Raw genomic sequence first — 22228 nt, 5'->3', positions numbered from 1 at the left:
TTAAAGTACAATCTGAATCTGGGATCTGAGAATCTCTTCAATGATAATTTCAGTTCGTAAAAATGGGGTTGGTGTTTTGCTGAACAACTTCAAACTTTTAAGGACCCTGTGAAACTGCACTAAATGAGCTTATGTCTCCTTTCAAGGCTCAGGCTGATGTTTCGACAGCCTGTTTGTTTCCTTTCACCGGCCTAGGCCACAGTCCAGGACTTCCTTTAAGAGCAGCATTGCTTGGAAAAAGGGATTCTTTTCCCCATCGTCTACTCTGTTGCCGTGGACAACATCTTCCTTCACTGAGAGTCTGGAAGGTTCTAGAGAAATAACTTAAGAACAAAACAGACATAACATCTTCTACCACACAAAGAAAGTCACAGATATTGCACTCTGAATGGCCAAACTGACACAGTTGGCCGCATAAATACCTTTGTTGTCCCTCCGGCAGATGCAAACAGAAGAGTAGCACACACCAATGTCACAGTAAAGTCTCCCAAAACTTGAGCTACAACTTCAACCCAGACGTCTGACCCTGACTGAAGAGTTCAACCCATAGACTGTGGTGCAAAACCAAAGAAAGGCGTCATCATCATGTCTTTATTTACCTCTTAGTGTCCCTTCTAAGGGTCAAGTGACCACATTAAATGGGATACGCACACATACGTATATATCCTACAGACATAGATGTCCTGAAAGATGAGTAGCTCTTTGAGTAGATCTGTTTTAGCACCTTTTTTAATCACCTGCTTACAGCCAAATGTGACACAACTGGCAACAGATCCAAATGTGACACATAACCACCAACCGAGAGTTAATCAACCAGTGCAGCTCAACACATCATCCCTGAACAACCAGTATTAATAGTGAAGACAGACACACATGGCAAAGCACTTGGGAAGGAAGTTACTTGTAGGTTCCGGATCTTTCTGTGAGTGAGTTTCCGATGTTACAAAATAGAAGGAATTCCGAAAGCACAACAGAGAAAGCGTGAAAGGAGCTCCCCTACCTTTGTGAATGCGGCCGTTGGTACAGTCCAGAGGAATATGGGAAAAGCCCTAGTGCTACCCTAAAGCGGAGCCCCCGGAGCAGAACATTGCGGAGCTGAATAGGGGGGGGGGGTTCTCTTGGCTCAGGAGGCTAATCGTGTTGTGAGAGGCGCTGCTGTTGTGGACTAGTGGTGACTGGCTGCCTGTCTAAGCTACTCTAAGTGAGCTACTGCTGTGAAGTCCCATGAACCTTTACAACAGTCTCTGTGTGTCTGTGTGGGGAGAGGGGCAGCCACACACACCATAGTATGTGTTTGACTGAGTGACATCACTTCTCTCTCTCCCTCTGTTTCCCTCTCTCTCTCTCTCTCACACACACACACACACACACACACACACACACACACAAAGGAAGAACCGAACCACAGTCAACACACACAGAACCCCCCCCCCACACACACACACACACACAGACACTACTGTACACCTCCCACATCCCACCCACCCACACATAGAAATGAGCCACTCCTTATGTTGGCTCCTGTCACAAACGTTCATGCAATGGAAAAGAGCCACTAAGTCCAATAACTGACATTTTACTAGCTATCTGAGCCAGCACTAGGGAATAGAAACAAGCTGTTCCTGTGAAAGAAAGAACCACACCCTGCATTGGGCTGGGAGGAAAGAATGAGAAGGAAAAGAAAGAGAGAGGAAAAGGTGATGAGCGGGGGGGGGGGGGGGCGATGAGAAAGAACCAGAAAAGAGAGATGAAGGTGAAAGTAAGAGGTGCTCAATAGTATCTGATCTGGAGCAGGGTACCAATAAGATGACACACACACACACACACACACACACACACACACACACACACACACACACACACACACACACACACACAAACGCACGCACGCACGCACGCACACACACACACGCACACGCACACACACACTGCCTTTGCTTCTGCACATTCTAGTTTAGTTACGTACACACAAAGTGCACTGATATTTCCTTACTAAGCTCAAAGTCTTCTGTTTGAGCTTCCATCTCACTTAGCCATCTCTTAGGCATATCACAGTGGATTTATTGTGGAACAGAGAACAAACATACGGCTTCTCTCTTCCAATCTGACAACATACATATGAACATACATATGAAACTAAGACTAGACTCAGCAGTAAGCATAACTATCCAACACACTAGTTAATGTGCTGATCAACCTTGATACGCTAACACAGCAAATTCAGCAGCAACAGAACACGAGGTACACAACATAATGTCAAATCGGAATCAAGACAGTCCCCCTCTCTTGGTCTGTGTCCGATTTTCTCTCTCTTCCACTCTCTCATCATCATCATCATCATCATCATCATCATTCATTATCCTTGTACAGCTCTGTGCTGCTCAGTCCACTCCGAGTTAATAATGACGATGGCAGACTATTCTAAGCTATAAAGTAAGTGCTGAAGATTATTCTAGGCTGAGATGCTCACAGGTCAGATTTAGCCATGCTTTAGTTCTCCCTCCTCAAGTTGTATATTAAGGGTCTTAAATTTAGGATAGTCACGGTAGCAGGAGGGGGGGGGGGTCAAATTCCAAACAGAGATAGAGAATCTACAGCCACCCTATTTCTGTTTCTGTGTTTTCTTGACTCCCTCACTCCAGGAGGCAAATGCCTTTCTGTGTGATCATACCCATATTTGCAGGGGACCTGTCATCATTCCTGACACCTTGCTCTGCCTAATTTCCCAGCAGGGAGATCGTGCCATGGCATATGACCTGTCTGTCTCAAAGTGTTTGTCACCACATGATATGTGTGTGTCTTTGATATCATGCTCGCTCTGAGATCACATCTCAAACTACTGGAAGTTTACTATTATCTTCCTAACCTCTTCACTCCAGGATACCTTTACACAGATCTCCCATCGCTGAAGGTGACATCCCATACAATGAAAACATATTTACCAGCCCTCTAGTTAACCTATTTGTGAGAAAGTTTTCCCATCACCGAAGGCAAATCTATAATCCGGAATGCCTTACCAGTTGTTTCGGGCTACACAATGTGTGAACTATGATAGAAATAAACATTTAAATGCACATTTTCAGAAGCTCACTCACTAGTCCCACTCATACTCCGTAGTAGTTGCCAAGCGAGATTACCGCACAATCCCAGATGGCAGTGCACCTTCAGGGAGATATGGTGTGAATTCAGTCAACTCAGGAAAAGTTGGATATAAACGTTTCTTTTCACATATTGTATAGCCCGAAACGACTGGTAAGGCATTCCGGAATATAGATTTGCCTTCGGTGACAGGAGAACAATGTGTCAAGTTACACGTCTCCCAGAGCGAAGAAGCTATGACATACTTAGCTAATAATTCTAATGTCCTGTATTGACTTGGATGTGAATTAAAACCAACCACAATTCCACATTTTTGTCAGATGTTTAGAGGTTCTGTCTTCCAGATGCTCCCCCAGTGTTACCTTTGACCCCGGTGTGTAATTGTGTGTAATTGTGTGTGTGTGTGTGTGTGTGTGTGTGTGTGTGTGTGTGTGTGTGTGTGTGTGTGTGTGTGTGTGTGTGTGTGTGTGTGTGTGTGTGTGTGTGTGTGTGTGTGTGTGTGTGTGTAAGTACATTCCAACTTCAAAACAAACCAGAACTATCGTGGAGGGTTCACGGTCCACTGGCCACAAGTGCTACATTGAAAATAACGTTGTGATGATGACTGCATTCAGTGAGAACATAACCTTGGGCACTAATGGAATCAATCAAGGGAGTTTAGAGTTTGGCATTGAGCCAATCCATTCCAAGCCCCCCTAGAGAGCAGGCTACTTAGATCCCTACCTGTACACGGAGATGTTTTTGGCACAGGCTATATTTGGACAGAGTTAATGGCTGAACTATTGACTGGGCCTTCGGTGGCCATCGGCAGGTTTTCGTGAAACGCCGCTGTAACGGTAAAGCACAAGGGCAGATCAGGAGGGAGGACAATATGGTTACAGAGTGAGGAACAGATTTGGCTTTGAATTTACAGTAGATTAAATCCAGTCCACTTAAGTTAGGACAGAAGCCTGTGTGAATCAGATGCCTTTGCAAAACGGGTGCTGACTTCTGCTGAGTAAGTCCCTAGAGCATCATGCCTTGCTGTATCTCCCCAAAACACTTACTGTACTGTCAGCAAAGAAGCCCAGTCGGTGCTAATGGAGGCTTTATTTCAAAGTGGAGGACATTGAAAATACATCAATGATGGCTCACCTAGATCTATGAGACAGCACTTGGAAAACGTGTTTGGGGTTTGGAAAGACAAGGTCTTTACAAAGGGGTTTCTTATAGAATGGTCAGATACCTTCAGTCAGTATTCATCTGGTGTATTCATCTGCCCACACGCACACACGCACGCACATGCACACGCACACGTGTACACAATCATGCGTCACAGCCACAGTCTCTCTCTATGTAGAGCTACGGTTTCACTCTGGATTAAGTTTTTTGTCTAAGGAAAAGCAATCAAGCTCCGTTCAACTCATAGCGCTGCATGGGAAAAGCCTGAGGCCCATATGAGGCGATGCTTTGATCGGCTCGCCGTGGCTGGGGCTGTGGTCTGGAGAGGACCCAAGGAGGACGAGCAGCCACTCATTCCACATCTCCTGCCTAGAAGCCGACTGAGGTTAATCCCTACTCAAAGCCATCAGACCCATTAAGTGCTGTTCAAATCAACTTCATTCTCTAACAAAGAGCGTTCACTTGGTCAACATGTCCTCTTTTGAAAGGCATCATTTCCATACACATAGCTTATACCCTTATAGTTACCCTTGAAATAGGCCTGTGTAATAGTGATAGGGCCCAATAGAGTACTTTGAACTTTGCAGTCATTGAGTCCATTCACACACACAGTCTAAAGAACCCAGTTACAGACAATCTACTCCAGCATTCCACTAAAAAGGACGATTTCCTCATGAAAAGAACCAAACAAAGTCCCATTTCCTCCATGGCTCCTGCCTGTTCAACTGTGGTCCCTCATTACTTCAGGCACATCATTGGACAGCAATTAAGCCATTCAAAGGACCCTATGCGGTGAAGCTGACAGAGGGAGACACGGCCATGACAGACTGTTGGCTGTGTGCGGTGTACGTACGGTGTGTGTGTGCAGTGTGTTTCGTATGGTGTGTGTGTTGTGCGGTGTGTGTGTGTATGTGTTGCCAGGCTGTTGGCTCGGTGCAGCATGGGTGGTGAATCAGCACTTTCTATTGTCCTAATATAGAACTAATTCCTCGGGCTCAGACTAGCTGGCCTTGTTCAGTTAGGGGGGCAAGAAGCGGATTCCATGTCTTCATATGTACACTTTATGTTGTGTTGAAGTGATGAAAAACGTATGTTTCATGTTGGTCATTGTCTGTAACTGTGTGTAACCTGGTAAAATAAAACAGTGATGTTTTTGTCATGCAGGTGAACTGTATCTGTGTTAGATAATGTCCAGTGACAGAAAACAGGAAAGAGCAGGACTAGATAACCAAAGGCTCTATTAAGATAGTATGACAGCAGTGTCGGGTTGCAATCCCCCAAGGAGCCCAAAGGATGTGTGTATGTATGTGTGCTTGTGTGGAAAAAATGACAAAATTGTCATACTTGAGTAAAAGTTAACAGAAAATGAAAGTCACCCAGTAAAACACAACTTGAGTAAAAGTCTAAAAGTATTGGGTTTTAAATGCACAGTACTTAAGTACTGTGGTGGAAAAAGTACTGAATTGTCATACTTGAGTAAAATAATAAAGTAAAAGTAAACGCTAAACATCTAATTCCTTATATTTAGCAAACTAGATGGTACGATTTTCTTGATTTGAACATTTACAGACAGACAAGCGCACACTCTAACATCATTTACAAATGCAGTATTTGTGTTTTGTGAGTCTGCCAGATCAGAGGCAGTAGGGATGACTACGCACTATATTAATAGGTGCGTGAATTGGACCATATTGCTGTGCTCCTGCCTGAGCATTCTAAATGTAATGAATACCTTTGTGGACCAGGGTAACTTTATGGGAGTAAAAAGTACATATTTTCTTTAGGAATGTAGTGGAGCAAAAGTTGGAAAAAATATAAATAGTAAAGTAAATTACAGATACCCCAAAAAACTACTTTAGTAGTACTTTAAAGTATTTTTACTTAATACTTTACACAACTGTGTGTGTGTGTGCATATGGCTATATGTTAAAACAGGGCTAAAGTGTAACATTGATGAAACATACAAGTACATGCATGCTCTATGATTGTGTGTGTGTGCACATGTGTGTGGGTGTATGTTTGTGTATGTGTTGTGTATGTGTAGCTATACCTCTTATCTGTAACCAAACCTCCCCAGTAAACCTTAGCCCTGTGTTTACCCATACTCAGCTCAGAGGGTTGCCTATTCAACAGGCTAAGTGACCCGTGCAGTATGAAGGGAGAGGAGGCCTGGGGAGCGTCAAAAAGAAACAAGACAGTGGCGGCCAATAAAGACAGGGTGAGTTGCTGGTCCGATCCTCCTCTTTTCCTCCTCCTCCTGTCCTCCTTTCCGCTCCTCCACCCACGCCCATTTCCCAGAGGTAGTTAAGCCCAAAGGCAAACAGTGTTATACCGTGAGCTGAGAGAGAGAGAGAGAGAGAGAGAGACTGTCTGGACACCAGCTGGAGTCAAGCTGTGAGCATGAGGGACCAGTCTATCATGCACATTAGCACCTGCTAATAAAACATTAGCATCTGTGGCTAACAGCTAATAGCTATTGGCTAACAGTTAGCATTGTTTCTCTAAGACCGGCCTGGGTCTCCAGTTAGCCACTCCAGTGCCAGACATGCATGTCCCCCAGCACTGCTCATTCACTAAAACACCACACCATATGCCCAAAGGTAAAAAAGAACTGCCCTAGAATAGCAGACCTAGCTTCAACCCAGCAGTGAACCCGACCCTCCAAAACACTATTCCCAATCAGTCTCTATGTGCCTCAATGTAGAAAGGCTCCATTGCTCTGCCCTAAACCAGAGACAAATGGGAACAATGGACTCCACATAAGACACTTTGTTATGCTTTTGTGTCTGTCGTCTTCTCCTAGAGGGCATTATTATGTCCTGGTCGGTTACGCAAGGGTCAATCCACAGGTGTGCAAGGAGCGGGAGTGCACAAACTTGGGGGGCCCATGCACCTGTCATTGATGTCAATTTTTTATTTATGTAATAAATAATTTTGACAGTAACCCTCCAAAAAGTAATTCATAAACCTTTTTAATTTCCATATGTACTAGGAAGCTAAGTATTTGTTTCTTGGGCTTCAAGAATGTCACGGATCAAAGTGCCTCAGGCCTTGATTAATCAATAATTGAACTGATTGAAAGTAAAGGCGCCAGTGCAATGAGTGGAGGTTACTCAGGTGTTCAAAAGCTCACATCAGACCGAGAGTCTAATGTTTCTTAGGTAGTTCTTCATGAGTTTTAGTTTAGAAAACGCTCTCTCCATAGAAGCAGCAGTTAAAGGGATGGTTAAAAACAGCTTGATTACCATAGCAACATAAGGGAAACTGGGCAGAATGGAGTGGTGCTTCAAATATAGCAGTTATGCATCTTTAATTGAGCCTCTCGCATTCTCTTTAATCACCGGCCTCAATACGGAAAGAGATGAATTGTATAGGAAGCTATGGGACTGGTTGTCTGGACACTGGACAGGCAATAAATTGTCAGATGAAAACAGATGATCATCTTTGGCGGACAACAGTTGCTGAGGGCTCAAACAAAAAAAGCGGTTGGCGATTTTGTTCATACTGGTGAACCGGCGTTTGAGTTGTCGTTGCAATATCAACAGTCCCTTATCTTTTTATGAAAGGTTTAGCAGCTAAATAACACCTAAATACTCTATATAGCTATAGATAGTAGGCTACACAACATAATGAAGCAATCCCTAGTAAGATAGTGTTTTGAGGGGTCTGACTGTATTACTTGGCATTAATAGACTGGTTTTACGCACAAACACTTTCTATCAAAGCTGGGAGAGAGGACAAGAACATGCAGGCTCATGTCATGCAGGTTCAGGTAGGCTATACAGGACAATCTATTGGTTGCTGATTAGTATGCTGTTGTACTGAACATTTATTATACAATTTGTAATGTTTGGATTTCCAACTTTAATTACTGAACAAGTAATTACATTTTTTGCCGCCAACCAGCAGTCTAAATGGCAGCATTGTGAGACCGTGTATAGCTTCTTGAAATGTTAGGCTTAACCTGAGAAAATGCCGACCAAATAGGCCTCCCAATAAACATTTATCCATCAGCTAAAGTAAAGCTATAAGCTACATGCCCTGGCACCACAGAAAGCCCATCATCGATTCGATGGGCAGCCGCATAGACATGTCGCAATTTCAGCACCATGGACAGCGATTGGTAGTCTACACTTTGTGAGTGACTGTCTGGCTGACGCATAACATTTATTTTAGGGAGGGGGAATGAGGGAGGGAACACTGACCTTGCGGGGGGAAACTGTTACGGCAGGGGCCCAACTGTCTGAGTTTGGAGTCAAAGCAATGAAATCCCCAAAGCACCAAACAGACTGAGACGGGGTAGTTTTGGTCTGTTTCCAACACAAAGGCAAAAAAAGGCTAGACGGTTCACCTCTCTGTGTCCTGTGAGTTTGAGAAATACTGCATCCCCACCACATACATATCAATGAGACTTAATGAGAAACATTTAGATGAAGGATACAATGCTCTGCATAGTGAGATGCTGGTCAGATGCTGCTATATTCAGGAGAAGTCTGGGTTGAAACAAGCTATCATATATTGTACATTATAAACTGGATGGTTCGAGCCCTGAATGCTGATTGGCTGACAGCCGTATACCACGGGTATGACAAAACAGTTATTTTTACTGCTCTACGTTGGTAAACCGTTTACAATAGCAATAATGTTAAAGTGTGTAATGAGTCATCTGGAGCAGTGTTCCATCATAGACACAGCATACTGTACATCCTGCGTGTCTACAGCCTACATCAACCTCCAGTCTCTACAGCCTACATCAACCTCCAGTGTCTCAACAGAAGACGGTGATGTAATACTAGTACCACTAATGTAAGCCCCGGAGATGGAGAATAAACATTGTAACACTATTCACAAACGCACGCGCATGCGCACGCGCACACACGAAGCTTTCACATTTCCACAATAGCAAACTTGAGTAAAGTTCGTGATTAACTGTAAATGGTTATCATTAGAGAAAATACATTACGCTGTGATAAGATGAGAATTTCTTTCAGCAATGTTTTGGAGAGAAGCACTCTAAGTAACATCTATCTTATTGTGATGTTAAAATGCACTTTTAATGAAGTGTACTTTGATTCGATTTAAGAGTTCAGATGTTGCACTATGTACAGCTGGACTACGTCTCAATCTAATTTTGTCTGATTTGTCCACATTCAAAGTTAGATGACTACGTTAACATTCTACGCCAGCATTCAGTTGAATCATATTTGTCTGAAAACAACCACAAAAGTAAACAAACTTGTTTTTTAATTTTAAAGAAATGTGAGACAGAATCGGAATTGAAAAGAAGCTGTCACTCACACAGGCTTGTAAAGACACAAACAGTACGTAGCCTACTAAACCAAAAACTCACTGGTACAAAAACATCACCAAGTAGTTGGCGATTAAGAAGCCCGATGTCAATAAGTAATTCAAAAGTCTGTCAAGTGAGGACAATGTTCCCCATGTCATTCCCCGTAGAACTAAACATGTAGTTCACTACTCACTTGTTTTTGTTGTTGTTGTTTGTACAGTTTTTCTCTACAGTCAAATGTTCAGCCCTTTGATCTGGTAGAACAAGTCCAGTCTTGACCATTGGAGGATGTCAACAGAAGAGAGTGTAACACAACAAGCCAACTCCCAGCAGCTCAGTGCCTGTTCATCTGTCTGCACTGAGCAGGATCTAAAACACACACACATACACATTCTGCATGCTCTGTCACTCCCCCTGCTACGACGCACAGCACAAAGGCTTACACAGGAGTGTGGAGGAGTGTGAGACTGTGTGTACTTGGTGACAGAGGAGACCAAGTACACACACACACACACACACACACATCGCCCTCTCACCCTCAACTATTCTAGAAATGTTGTGGGTTTTGCAATAGCCAAATATGGTAGTTGAAGTGACAGTTGGACAGTAAACAAGACTAAGGAATGTTAGAAGACCCCTTGCTGAATCCTACAATGACACACCTTACCTCCATCAATCTCACCCATCTCAAACTACCTCTCACATAAGATCATGAGAACATAGGAAATATCTCTTCATACTGACTGAAAGGAGGATTTAGATTAATCTGTTGATAATTATTTTGATGTTGGGGCTCAAATGAGTCATGTGGGCTGCATTCAGTACATAAAAACGAAATAATACGTTCAATTCAACGGAACCGGTGCTGTACTGAACCACCAGTTGAAAAACGGGGAGGTGTTAGGTTGTGGCTTCAAAATTCCCTTCTGCATGCCCTTAAAACACGTTTCCCGGCACACCTACTGAACAGAGCAAACGTACCTCAAAGTCTATTCAAGAACGTGCAAGAACGTTTTAGGGAAACTTGACGTTCAGAACATGTCGTTCCCCAGCGAAGCAAAATTTCAAGCGAACTGATCATTACCCGAATTCTCATTTATGTTGAGACATGTTGAGGGTAGGTAGCAACACATCTGCCACGCTGATCCTCAACACTGGAGCTCCCCAGGGGTGCGTGCTCAGTCCCCTCCTGTACTCCCTGTTCACCCACGACTGCATGGCCAGGCACGACTCCAACACCATCATTAAGTTTGCAGACGACACAACAGCGGTAGGCCTGATCACCAACAACAACGAGACAGCGTATTAGGCCGGGTGGTGCCAGAATAACAACCTATCGCTCAACCAAGACTACGGAGATGATTGTGGACTACAGGAAAAGGAGGACCGAGCACGCCCCCATTCTCATCGACGGGGCTGTAGTGGAGCAGGTGGAGAGCTTCAAGTTCCTTGGTGTCCACATCAACAAGAAACTAGAATGGTCCAAACACACCAAGACAGTCGTGAAGAGGGCACGACAAAGCCTATTCCCCCTCAGGAAACTAAAAAGATTTGGCATGGGTCCTGAGATCCTAAAAAGGTTCTACAGCTGCAACATCAAGAGCATCCTGACTGGTTGCATCACTGCCTGGTACGGCAATTGCTCTACCTCTGACCGCAAGGCACTACAGAGGATAATGCGTACGGCCCAGTACATCACTGGGGCTAAGCTGCCTGCCATCCAGGACCTCTACACCAGGCGGTGTCAGAGGAAGGCCCTAAAAATTGTCAAAGACCCCAACCACCCCAGTCATAGACTGTTCTCTCTACTACCGCATGGCAAGCGGTACCGGAGTGCCAAGTCTAGGACAAAAAGGCTTCTCAACCGTTTTTACCCCCAAGCCATAAGACTCCTGAACAGGTAATCAAATGGCTACCTGGACTATTTGCATTGTCTGCCCCCCCCCCCAACCCCTCTTCTTACGCTGCTGCTACTACCTGTTTATCATATATGCATAGTCACTTTAACTATACATTCATGTACATACTACCTCAATTGGGCCGACCAACCAGTGCTCCCGCACATTGGCTAACCGGGCTATCTGCATTGTGTACCACCCACCACCCGCCAACCCCTCTTTTATGCTACTGCTACTCTCTGTTCATCATATATGCATAGTCACTTTAACCATATCTACATGTACATACTACCTCAATCAGCCTGACTAACTGGTGTCTGTATGTAGCGTCACTACTTTTATAGCCTCGCTACTGTATATAGCCTGTCTTTTTACTGTTGTTTTATTTCTTTACTTACCTATTGTTCACCTAATACCTTTTTTGCACTATTGGTTAGAGCCTGTAAGTAAACATTTCACAGTAAGGTGTATGTAAAGTGTACTGTAAGGTGTACCTGTTGTATTCGGCACACCTGACAAATAAACGTTGATTTGATTTGACATTTGCCTCCCCTAAATGCCTAGCTACAGACTAGTCGGTGAAAGCTGAAATACCTTTAGCATAGCTAGCCGTGGGATTGTTTTTGAGTTGAGTTTCACAGGGTAATGCAGTGATTGCAGTGATTGAAGAGTAATGAAATTTATTTTATTTTACCGTACTGGGGTTTGTATTTCAGAGAAAGTATTTTGTAAGAGGTGCCGGCACTCAAGTAGTAGAAAATATTAGGTGATAAACCACTTCTTTGAAGTGACCTGCAGGGTTGAGGCCCTGAAAAGAAAGACACTAGCCTTGAGAACATCTAACAAGCAGAGGAGCAGCTGCTAGCCTGTTGGCTGAAGCTCGGGGTCATGTTCAGATAGAAATTTCACAAATAGAGTGGAGATGATGCCTTACTCCACATATTAGAGAGGCATGTCTGATCTACCCAATATATTTATATCTGAACTAGTATCCACAGCGTTGTGCTCTGTTGAACACAGCCCTGGTCAAGATCAGTCAGTCAGTGGACATGACTTGATACCCAGCTAGCACATTTGGTTCCTTGGAAGTTGTGGGAACGTATGTTTTTGGTTTCCTATTGGTTCTGGGAAGGAAGCCATACGTTTCCTGACCGGTAAAACTGAATGTATGGGAATGTTAATGTTTAGGTTGCAAGGAAGTTCTGAGAACATTTTACTATGGTTCCCTGAAAGTTTTCTTGGGAGGTTTTATTAACGTTTTGAGAATGGAAATTATAGGTTATTTTAAGGTAATTAAATAACGCCCTGAGAGCATGTTTCAATAAGACCTGCAGAAAAAGTAATGCTGAAATACTGAAATTCCCACAGAAGAACGTTGTTTCTTAAAAACTTATGGATAGCCCCGTTTTTTTTTCAATTCTCGCCTAAATGACATACCCAAATCTAACTGCCTGTAGCTCAGGCTCTGAAGCAAGGATATGCATATTCTTGGTACCATTTGAAAGGAAGAGTGAATGTAGGAGAATATGACACAATAGATCTGGTAGAAGAAAATACAAAGAAAAAACCAACCGGTCTTTTTTTACCACCATCTTTGAAATGCAAGAGAAAGGTCATAGTTATAGCCATCACTCTGGTTGTAATTCCGATAATGTCCACAAGATGGCAGCAGTGTATGTGCAAAATTTCAGATGGATAAATTGAAAAATGAGTGAACAACAATACTTTTTGTGTCAAGTCTCCAGGTACATTTGGGCAAATCGTGAATGAGACATTAGCATTCATGTTCCATTTTTCTGCAAGAATATCGTCAAATCTGTATACTTGGACTTTGATTTAGCTTTCCAAGTATAAGTAGCCATATTATAAGTTCAACATTTGCAAAACAACCAGTTTTCATGACTTCAAAACTCTGTGTCCAAAAGGAAAAGGCATGCTGTCGCAAAAGGTTAGCGCCTATATTTTGCAACCGAGACAGGGTTTCCAGATACTCCCGTAAAGCCCAGCTCATTGGCTATCTAGCTAGCTTTGTTTGACCCCGATTGGTGCTTATTTGACAAAGATACAGTCCTTCAAGTGATGGCCGCCCACGTCATCGGCGTGGCATGAAGGCGTCGCTCTCTGACTAAATATGGTGTCCTATAGGATATACTACACCCCTAATGAAATAGTGAAGTCTTGTTACCTTCTAGGATCTCTGAGGAATACATACGAATGTGATTTGACTTGTTTAAACAGCATTTAGGGTGAGATATTCACAGATTCTTTCTTTGCAAATTGAACGAGTGGAAATACAAAATCGATTGCGCGTGCTATATGGACCTTTTTAGGATATGATCAAGGATTTTATCTAACAAAACGACACTTCATGTTATCTCTGGGACCCTTTGGATGATAAATCAGAGCAAGATTTCAGAATGTAAATACACATTTCACCTTCAGAGGTGAATTTATCAAACCTATCTCGTTGAAAAAAGTGTTTTGTTGTTAGGAGCTCTCCTCAAATAATAGCATGCCATTTTTTCGCAGTAATAGCTACTGTAAATTGGACAGTGCAGTTATATTAACAAGAATTTAAGGTTTCAGATGATATAAGACACTTCTATGTACCGACATTTTTTGTTACTCTAAAATCTGCGATCTTGATATAACGCACTGCATGATTTACAACTGTCCTGTTGGCGGAACGCCGATCCTTAAGACATTTTTCTTACGGTTCTCTGAATGTTCTGAGAACATGACTAAATAGAAGCATGAGGAACCCTGTAGAAAACATTATGCTGAAGTACTGGAATTCCCACCTAAGAAACATTCGGTTCTCATAATGTTATGTGTTACCTGGATATCCTGCACCATTCCCAGAATGTTGTGGGAAGGTTGTTCCGCAAAATAACCATAGGACAACCACGCTCTCACCAATCTTTAAGAAACATATGGTTCTCAGAACGTTATGTGCTAGTTGGGTAGCCTATTCCGTTTAGTACCCTCATGTGTCTATCCCAAGGTTGTGACAACCCTTTACCCCTAGGAAAAGGTTTCAGTCCTGGGGCCCCCCTGGGTGCGCATTTTGGTTTTTACCCTAGCACTACACATCTGATTCAAATAATGCCCTCAAAGCCGGTGTTTGGAGGATATATTGGCACGGTTTGCCGGCCCAATATATACCAATATATCCTCCAAACACCGGCTTCGAGGGCATTATCACTTTTATACAACGGGTTACCAACATAATCAAATAATGATTGACATATTTTCATTAAAACACGTTATTTTGATTAATTTATTCATACTATTTAATCCTTCCACAAGATATAGTCCTGACACAAATCTATGGTTGCTAACTAGCCAGCTGGTCGTTCCTTCTATTGGTATGGGTTACCAGAGACATGACCCAGTCGTTCAGTCTTTTTGTTCTGTATCTATGGACGAGACCCAGTCGTTTGTTCTAAATGTTCCATTTCCATACTGGCTAACAAAGTTGTTATCCTTTGCTTGCTAGCTAGCCAACTACTGGCTAACATACAGTCACGTCAAACGGTGCAGACAGAATAACAACAGAATCTGCCTTTGCATTTGTTTTAGCTGTTTTCTAGTGACATTTATTTGGATACATCTATAACAAAGAGCTAATGAAGCGCAATCTCGCCTGGCATAGAAAATGTGCTCTCTCGTCAGGACACTGTTCAGAGGAGCTAACCAACAACACAGCTAACACAATAACTTCAAACTGAAGCTGGAAAGACTGCAAACTAGCTGCACTTCATTTTGTTTTACCTTTTTCAATTGACATTTCTTTGTATATATCCATAAAAATGATGCCAGCTGATTCATGCTGTCTGTCTCTGGCACAGAAATGCTGTCTGTCTAGTCCCGACCTCTACGTTCATTACTATGGGACAGCTGGAGATCGAATTTGAATTTTGAAACAATGTTACAAATGTCGGAGAGACATTCAGCAAGGTTTATACAAATATCCGCTGTTAAAAGAAATGTGAGATAATGTCTAGATGCTTTTTATAGTGGAGATCAAGTTTATAACTTGCCTGGATGGGCTGATTAGACAGTGAATTGCAGAGTCAGATGGAACAGAGTAAAGAGGCATTTTAACGTCATAGATTTAGCCGGTGGTAACTTGTGGAATAGACACGGGCTGGAATGTGCTTTTAACCAGTCAGCATTCAGGATTAGACCCGCCCATTGTGTAAAATGTGTACATGCCACAGTATCCCATCTTAGATCATCATATCCTAGGCATCTTATCCGGATTTCTCATAACCGGAATACAAGCTTTTTCAGGTTATTGTAAATGGGATATGTCTATATGAGTCAACTCCAAAAAATAATACTTGAGTATCCCGAATAATAACAGGATATTGGTGTGCATGTAAAACATGGTCAATACGGAATTTTTTTAATAAATAAATGTATGAAATGTATGCATTCACTACTGTAAGTCGCTCTGGATAAGAGCGTCTGCTAAATGACTAAAATGTAAATGTAAAATGTCAATGAGCTCATTTTCAATGGCCTACCCTTACACCCATCTCGCAGTGTTAAGTCATAGGCTTGGGGATACAATGGGCAAGACAGATGATGTCTTACATCCTCAGAATGGAATGAATAGTTAATGTGCTGAATGAGTGTGTGTGCACGTGTGCACGGACAGATGGACACACGCACGCAAATACACACACGCACGCACGCACGCACGCACGCACACACACACACACACACACACACACACACAGAAGCTGCAAGAGGAGAGCTGGACCCCTCTTATATTTCTGCGGCACCTATTTAAAGCTGTAAATGGGTGTGACGGTGTGAGGTGATGGACATTTTATGGCCAGAGTGATAAAAAAAGATAGTCATGGGCATGACCTCTGCCCTTCCATTTATCCAGAGGACCAAGAAAAGGAACCTGGGAAAACATGTAGGAATGCTACGAGAAAGGCCCAGAAACTGAACAAAAAACTATTTCAGAGCTCAGTACTGAGTTATCTTGGATGATCAGTAATAATGATCACACACTGAAAAAACTGAAATCTATAGATACCTAGCAGTCTGTCACATGTGTATTTTTGTTCCATATGATTCTATATGAATCAGCAGTAATACTGTGACAGGTATTATATCCAAATGTATAATTCAGAGACAAATGACTAGAAAATGAATATCAAACTTGATTGATTGACATATTTGCATCAAGCGATTGGAGAATCACAAATTCTGTCTCCAATAGGCAGTGTGAGAGAATATTTTGAAGACTGCTGAAAGAAGACAATAACAACAACCCTATCACACCCACAGGATGCAGTGCTTCCATTTTGGGCCATGTGCAAGTATCAGTTTGGTCAGAGAGTGACCATCAATATCAGGAATGTTATGTTGCCTGTTGCTACACCCCAGAATGTCTCACCCTGGGAATCCTGAAGAGCTGGACGTGTTTAACTATTCTTGTGGGGAATAGTTAAATAAGTCCACACAAGAATAGTACAAAAACAGAAATTTGACCAACTGGGGACATTTTGTTGGTTCCCACAAGGTCAAATACTATTTATAGGGTGTTCAGGGTTAAGGTTAGAATTAGTGTGAGTGTTAGAATTAGGTTTAGGGTTAGGGTTAGTAGCTAGGCTTAGGTTTCAGGTTAGGGTTAAAGTTAGGTTTAAGGTAAGAGTATGGGTTAAGGTTAGGTTTAGGGGTTCGGGAAAATAGGATTTTGAATGGGACTGAATTGTGTGTCCCCACAAGGTTAGCTGTACAAGACTGTGTGTGTGCGCTCCTGTTGTTTCATAGTCCACCAGAAACACCAGAGGAGTGTAAATGTAACTGAAGACATATCTTAGACATGACTCCATAGCCATGCCTTAGAGTGACTGCCTGTTTACAAGGCGTGTTAAGGTAACAACCTGCCTGCACCTTGGCATAGACTCTATAATTCTCTGGAACTCTATCGGAGGGATGCGACACCATTCTTCCATGAGTAATTCCATCATTCGGTGTTTTGTTGATGATGGTGGAATCCGCTGTCTCAGTATCTCCCATAAGTGTTCAATTGGGTTGGCATATGGTATACATTGTTTTCATGCTCATTAAACCATTCAGTGACCACTCATGCCCTGTGGATGGGGGCATTGTCATCCTATGGGGGCATAGCCATGGTAGCGAAAATTATGGCCAAAATAATGGCCTGCCTAGCATTTTTATACATGATCTTAAGCATGATGGGATGTTAATTGCGTAATTAACTAAGGAACCAATATACATTTACTCAAGTGTTTCCTTTATTTTGGCAGTTACCTATATCTAATCAATGTCCCCCGAAAGGCAACGAACAGCAAAAAATAGCCAAGGATTAGAGAGTATAAGACCATCTTATCCACTAGATAAACAGACTCTTGGAACTTGGTTCTGGTCATTGTTAACCAACAGGTAAGATATCTAGATCTCACACAACTGGAACCTAAACATAAACCTCAGGTTTGGAGGGGCATTTCTATTTCAACAGAATTTACTGAATTCTGTGGAAGGCAATTACTTCAATAGATGGCTTGCATGACACAACCTCCCTCCCTCCCTCCCTCCCTCCCTCCCTCCCTCCCTCCCTCCCTCCCTCCCTCCCTCCCTCCCTCCCTCCCTCCCTCCCTCCCTCTTCCTTTCTCTCAAGCACACAGCAAACACCAAAGGACACACAGCAGACTATGAAGGAGTAGACACAAACAGCCTTTTGTTTTGTGTGTGTGCGTATGTGAGTGCGTGTGTGTGTAAGTGTCTGTGAGTGTGTGACAACAGTACGTCTAGATGCTTGAGATTATAGTGGGGTTGGCTTGTGTGTATGTGTGGCCATACATGCTTGGTTAACTTCTGAATGTCCCTCCTGGTCATTTGAAATTAGAAAGAAACATGGAGTGTGGGGGCGTTAAGAGCCAAAGTCATTAACACCTCCTGGACTCAGACTTTACAACAGGCAGGGGGAGTGGTGTGTGGGGGAGTAAGTGTGTGTGTGTGTGTGTGTTTGTGTCCTGGCTGTAGACAACGTATGCATGTTCTTATGCAAGACCATCAACAATTGATATTAGAGGTCGACCGATTAATCGGTATGGCCGATTAATTAGGGCCTATTTCAAGTTTTCATAACAATCGGTAATCTGCATTTTGGACGCCGATTCTGGCCGATTACATTGCAATCCATGAGGAAACTGCGTGGCAGGCTGCCCACTTGTTACGCGAGTGCAGCATCAAAATGACCTTGTGGCTGCAAGGAGACAAGGTAAGTTGCTAGCTAGCATTAAAGTTATCAAAAGAAACACTCAATCTTAACATAATCACTAGTTAACTACACAAGGTTGATGATATTACTAGGTTAACTATCTTGTCCTGTGTAGCATATAATCAATGCGGTGCCTGTTAATTTATCATCGAATCACAGCCTACTTCAACTTCGCCAAACGGGTGATGATTTAACAAAAGCGCATTCGCGAAAAAAGCACAATCGTTGCACAAATGTACCTAACCATAAACATCAATGCCTTTCTTAAAATCAATAACCAGATGTATATTTTTTTTAAATCTGCATATTTAGTTAAAAGAAATTCATGTTAGCAGGCAATATTAACTAGGGAAATTGTGTCACTTCTCTTACGTTCAGTGCAAGCAGAGTCAGGGTATATGCAACAGTTTGGGCCGCCTGACTCGTTGCGAACTGTGAACTAATTTGTCAGAATTTTACATAACTATGACATAACATTGAAGGTTGTGCAATGTAATAGCAATATTTAGACTTAGGGATGCCACCAGATCGATAAAATACGTAACGGTTCCGTATTTCACTGAAAGAATAAATGTTTTGTTTTCAAAATGATACGTTTCCGGATTTGACCATATTAATGACCAAAGGCTCTTATTTCTGTGTTTATCATATTATAATTAAGTCTATGATTTGATGTTTGATAGAGCAGTCTGACTGACTGGTTCTAGGCAGCAGCAGGCTCATAAGCATTCATTCAAACAGCACTTTAGTGCGTTTGCCAGCAGCTCTTAGCAATGCTTGACCCACAGCGCTATTTATGACTTCAAGACTATCAACTCCCGAGATTAGGCTGGCAATACTAAAGTGCCTATAAGAACATCCAATAATCAAAGGTATATGAAATACAAATGGTATAGATAGAAATAGTTTACGCGTCATAATTCCTATAATAACTACAACCTAAAACTTCTTAACTGGGAATATTGAAGAACTGGGAATATTGAACCACCAGCTTTCATATATTCTCATGTTCTGAGCAAGGAACTTAAAAGTTAGCTTTTTTACATGGCACATATTGCACTTTTACTTTCTTCTCCAACACTGTGTTTTTGCATTATTTAAACCAAATTGAACATGTTTCATTATTTATTTGAGACTAAATAGATTTTATTTATGTATTATATAAAGTAAAAATAAAAGTGTTCATTGTTCATTCAGTATTGTTGTAATTGTCATTATTACAAATATTTACATTAAAAAAATCTGCCCATTAAATCGGTATCGGTTTTTGGTCATCCAATAATCGGTATCGGTGTTGAAAAATCATAAGCGGTCGACCTCTAATTGATATGCAAGACCATCAACAATTCATATGCAAGGCCATCCAACAATTCATATGCAAGACCATCAACATAATGTATGTGAAGGTATCCCGGTTTGTACAACAGATAGTTCTGGCCACGCAATATGATTAGTTGAGAGGAGCTTGAAGCTGTGGCAACCAAAACCATAGCATGAAAACAGTGTACATCCGGGAAAAGAGAGACCTCCAGTAAGCATGCCAAGTGTTAGTACTCACCATCCATAGTGTCCTCACAATGCTGATTGAAGTTCTCATTGGAGTCCCAGCGGATTAGAGCATCTTGAGTATTGTAGTCCACTGAGACCGTGGGCCCATTCTCCAAGTGGTCCATACCTGGGAGAAAAAAAAAACATTCAAAGAAGAGGTCAAACGTCTTACTTCAGGTGACTTCTTTCTGACAATGAATTACCAGAACATACTGTACTTTATCATTGACCAAAGTTATACTCATAACATAAGTTATGTCTGTCAAGTTCAACACATTTCTCTTTCTAAATGAGCTTTCATTTGCTTGGAGAAAATGGCGACCAAAAAAGGAGAAGCAGGTATGCTTACCATGGATTTTTTCTGGTCCAAAGGAAAATATAAATTCCACCTTTCCAAAATCCGGGAATCTGTCATCTGGTTTGAGGATGAGATAAAAAAAAAAGAAAAGAAAATGCGTTCATGTTCAAAACAAAGACAAGAGATTTCAACTTATGGATGTAAAAGTTACTGGCAAATATGGTCATCAAATAGGTTTAACAGATATTGTACGCATTATGGTTTGTTTTCTGGATATTTAGGAATGTCTTCTTTACCCTTGAAGGTCTCGTCTAACTCGTCCTTCCCAAAGACGATTCCCAAGTCATGCACAGCGCAGGTATGGAACTGCACCCGGAATATCACATCCCGCTGTGGGCTTCTGAAGTGTTTGTGGTAACATTTCAGCTGGAGGGGACAAGAAGATAAATACTGTATTAAACGAGGCCTTTCTGGTTTAAGGAACACAGACTTTTTTGGAGTCCCAAAAGTAGACATTCTCAAGGCTTTCGTAGATTTCACGGTACTCAAGTCACAAAGATCACCCAGAGACCTTAATTAACTTTCTGTTGCAAACTGACTTCTGAGGGACTTTCACAGTGTTAAGATCACTAGCACAACTGAAAAACACTTGAAGGTGGACTCAATTTAGATTGGAGTTTTGCACTTTTGGGACTCCATTGTACCAGGCAAACCATTGTCTTCTGTCAGATGGCATCATTCTATTGTGACAAGCGTCTCCACGAGACATATCGTGGAACTCAGACTGACACTCACTGGCTAGTGGCTACTACGACAAAACATGCTCGATCAGAATTGCAAACTTGTTCCCAGTTAACAGCTTAGTGCTAGCATGTTTGAATGACCATTAGTGTAGCTACAGTAGTTTGCCAACTTGCTGATGAAGTTGTATTGCATCAAAATTATGGGACTGTTCTAAAAAAATCTGCATGTATAGAATCTGACTAATTTTTTTCATTACTGGTAAGATTAACTCTGACTCTTTGAGGATGAATGGGGGTCACCTTGGTAACATAATGTTATGACAGCGTATTGTAGCCAGACTACATTTCTTATCTATAGTGTCTGCGAGTTATCAGACAGATCAGTGCAGACGGCCATCTGACGTAAGACAATGCTGGGCAAACTAAATCCAGCGCAGGACCCAGGTCTGCAAGCTACATGGCATTGTGAAATACCTGTGGATAACATGCCAGCTAGATTCACAGCACAATCCTGTTTCAGGGAATTTGGCAGTGTGCTAGAGAAAGCAGTTTTGTTTTTATATATAGCCTTGTAAATGTATGGCTTGCCAAACAAATGCACTATTATCCAGACCATTGCTATCCACACAAGAGCCTTTTAAAGCCTTGTAAACCCAAACCCTACACAGGAAACTCTTCACTCTCTACCCCACTGTGATTCACCCTGGCTACGGGTTGGCGAGAACTTTTACAAGGACCTCACATTTACAGGTATACAAGGAATATTTAGCTTTGTGCTTAGCCCAAACGACACACTGCACAAACAACTGTGGCAGAGCTGGGCTTGGAAACTGGAGTAAGCGTACTGAACACCTTTTAGGGTATACAGTAAGCCTGAAGAACACTTCCACTGGTCTGGAATCATTGTTTATTTAGCCTCAT

General features: G+C 42.1%; 1 protein-coding gene across 16 annotated transcripts in view; it reads right to left on the bottom strand.

Moving 5' to 3' along the window:
- The window catches only part of tns1b (tensin 1b), a 312092-nt gene that overhangs the window by 48149 nt on the left and 241715 nt on the right, over positions 1 to 22228 (bottom strand). For all 16 annotated transcript variants that reach the window (XM_014164404.2, XM_014164411.2, XM_014164409.2 and 13 more), the window contains 3 exons: positions 20861 to 20990; positions 20616 to 20681; positions 20277 to 20393 (listed from right to left, as the gene is read on the bottom strand). In XM_014164404.2, coding sequence (XP_014019879.1) covers positions 20277 to 20393; positions 20616 to 20681; positions 20861 to 20990 — 313 coding nt within the window. The remainder of the gene's footprint in view (positions 1 to 20276; positions 20394 to 20615; positions 20682 to 20860; positions 20991 to 22228) is intronic.

This window comes from Salmo salar, chromosome ssa21, assembly GCF_905237065.1.
Source record: "Salmo salar chromosome ssa21, Ssal_v3.1, whole genome shotgun sequence".
Taxonomy (NCBI): Eukaryota; Metazoa; Chordata; class Actinopteri; order Salmoniformes; family Salmonidae; genus Salmo; species Salmo salar.
Note: the sequence above shows the minus strand (reverse complement) of the source record. Positions and strands in the feature narration are given on the sequence as shown.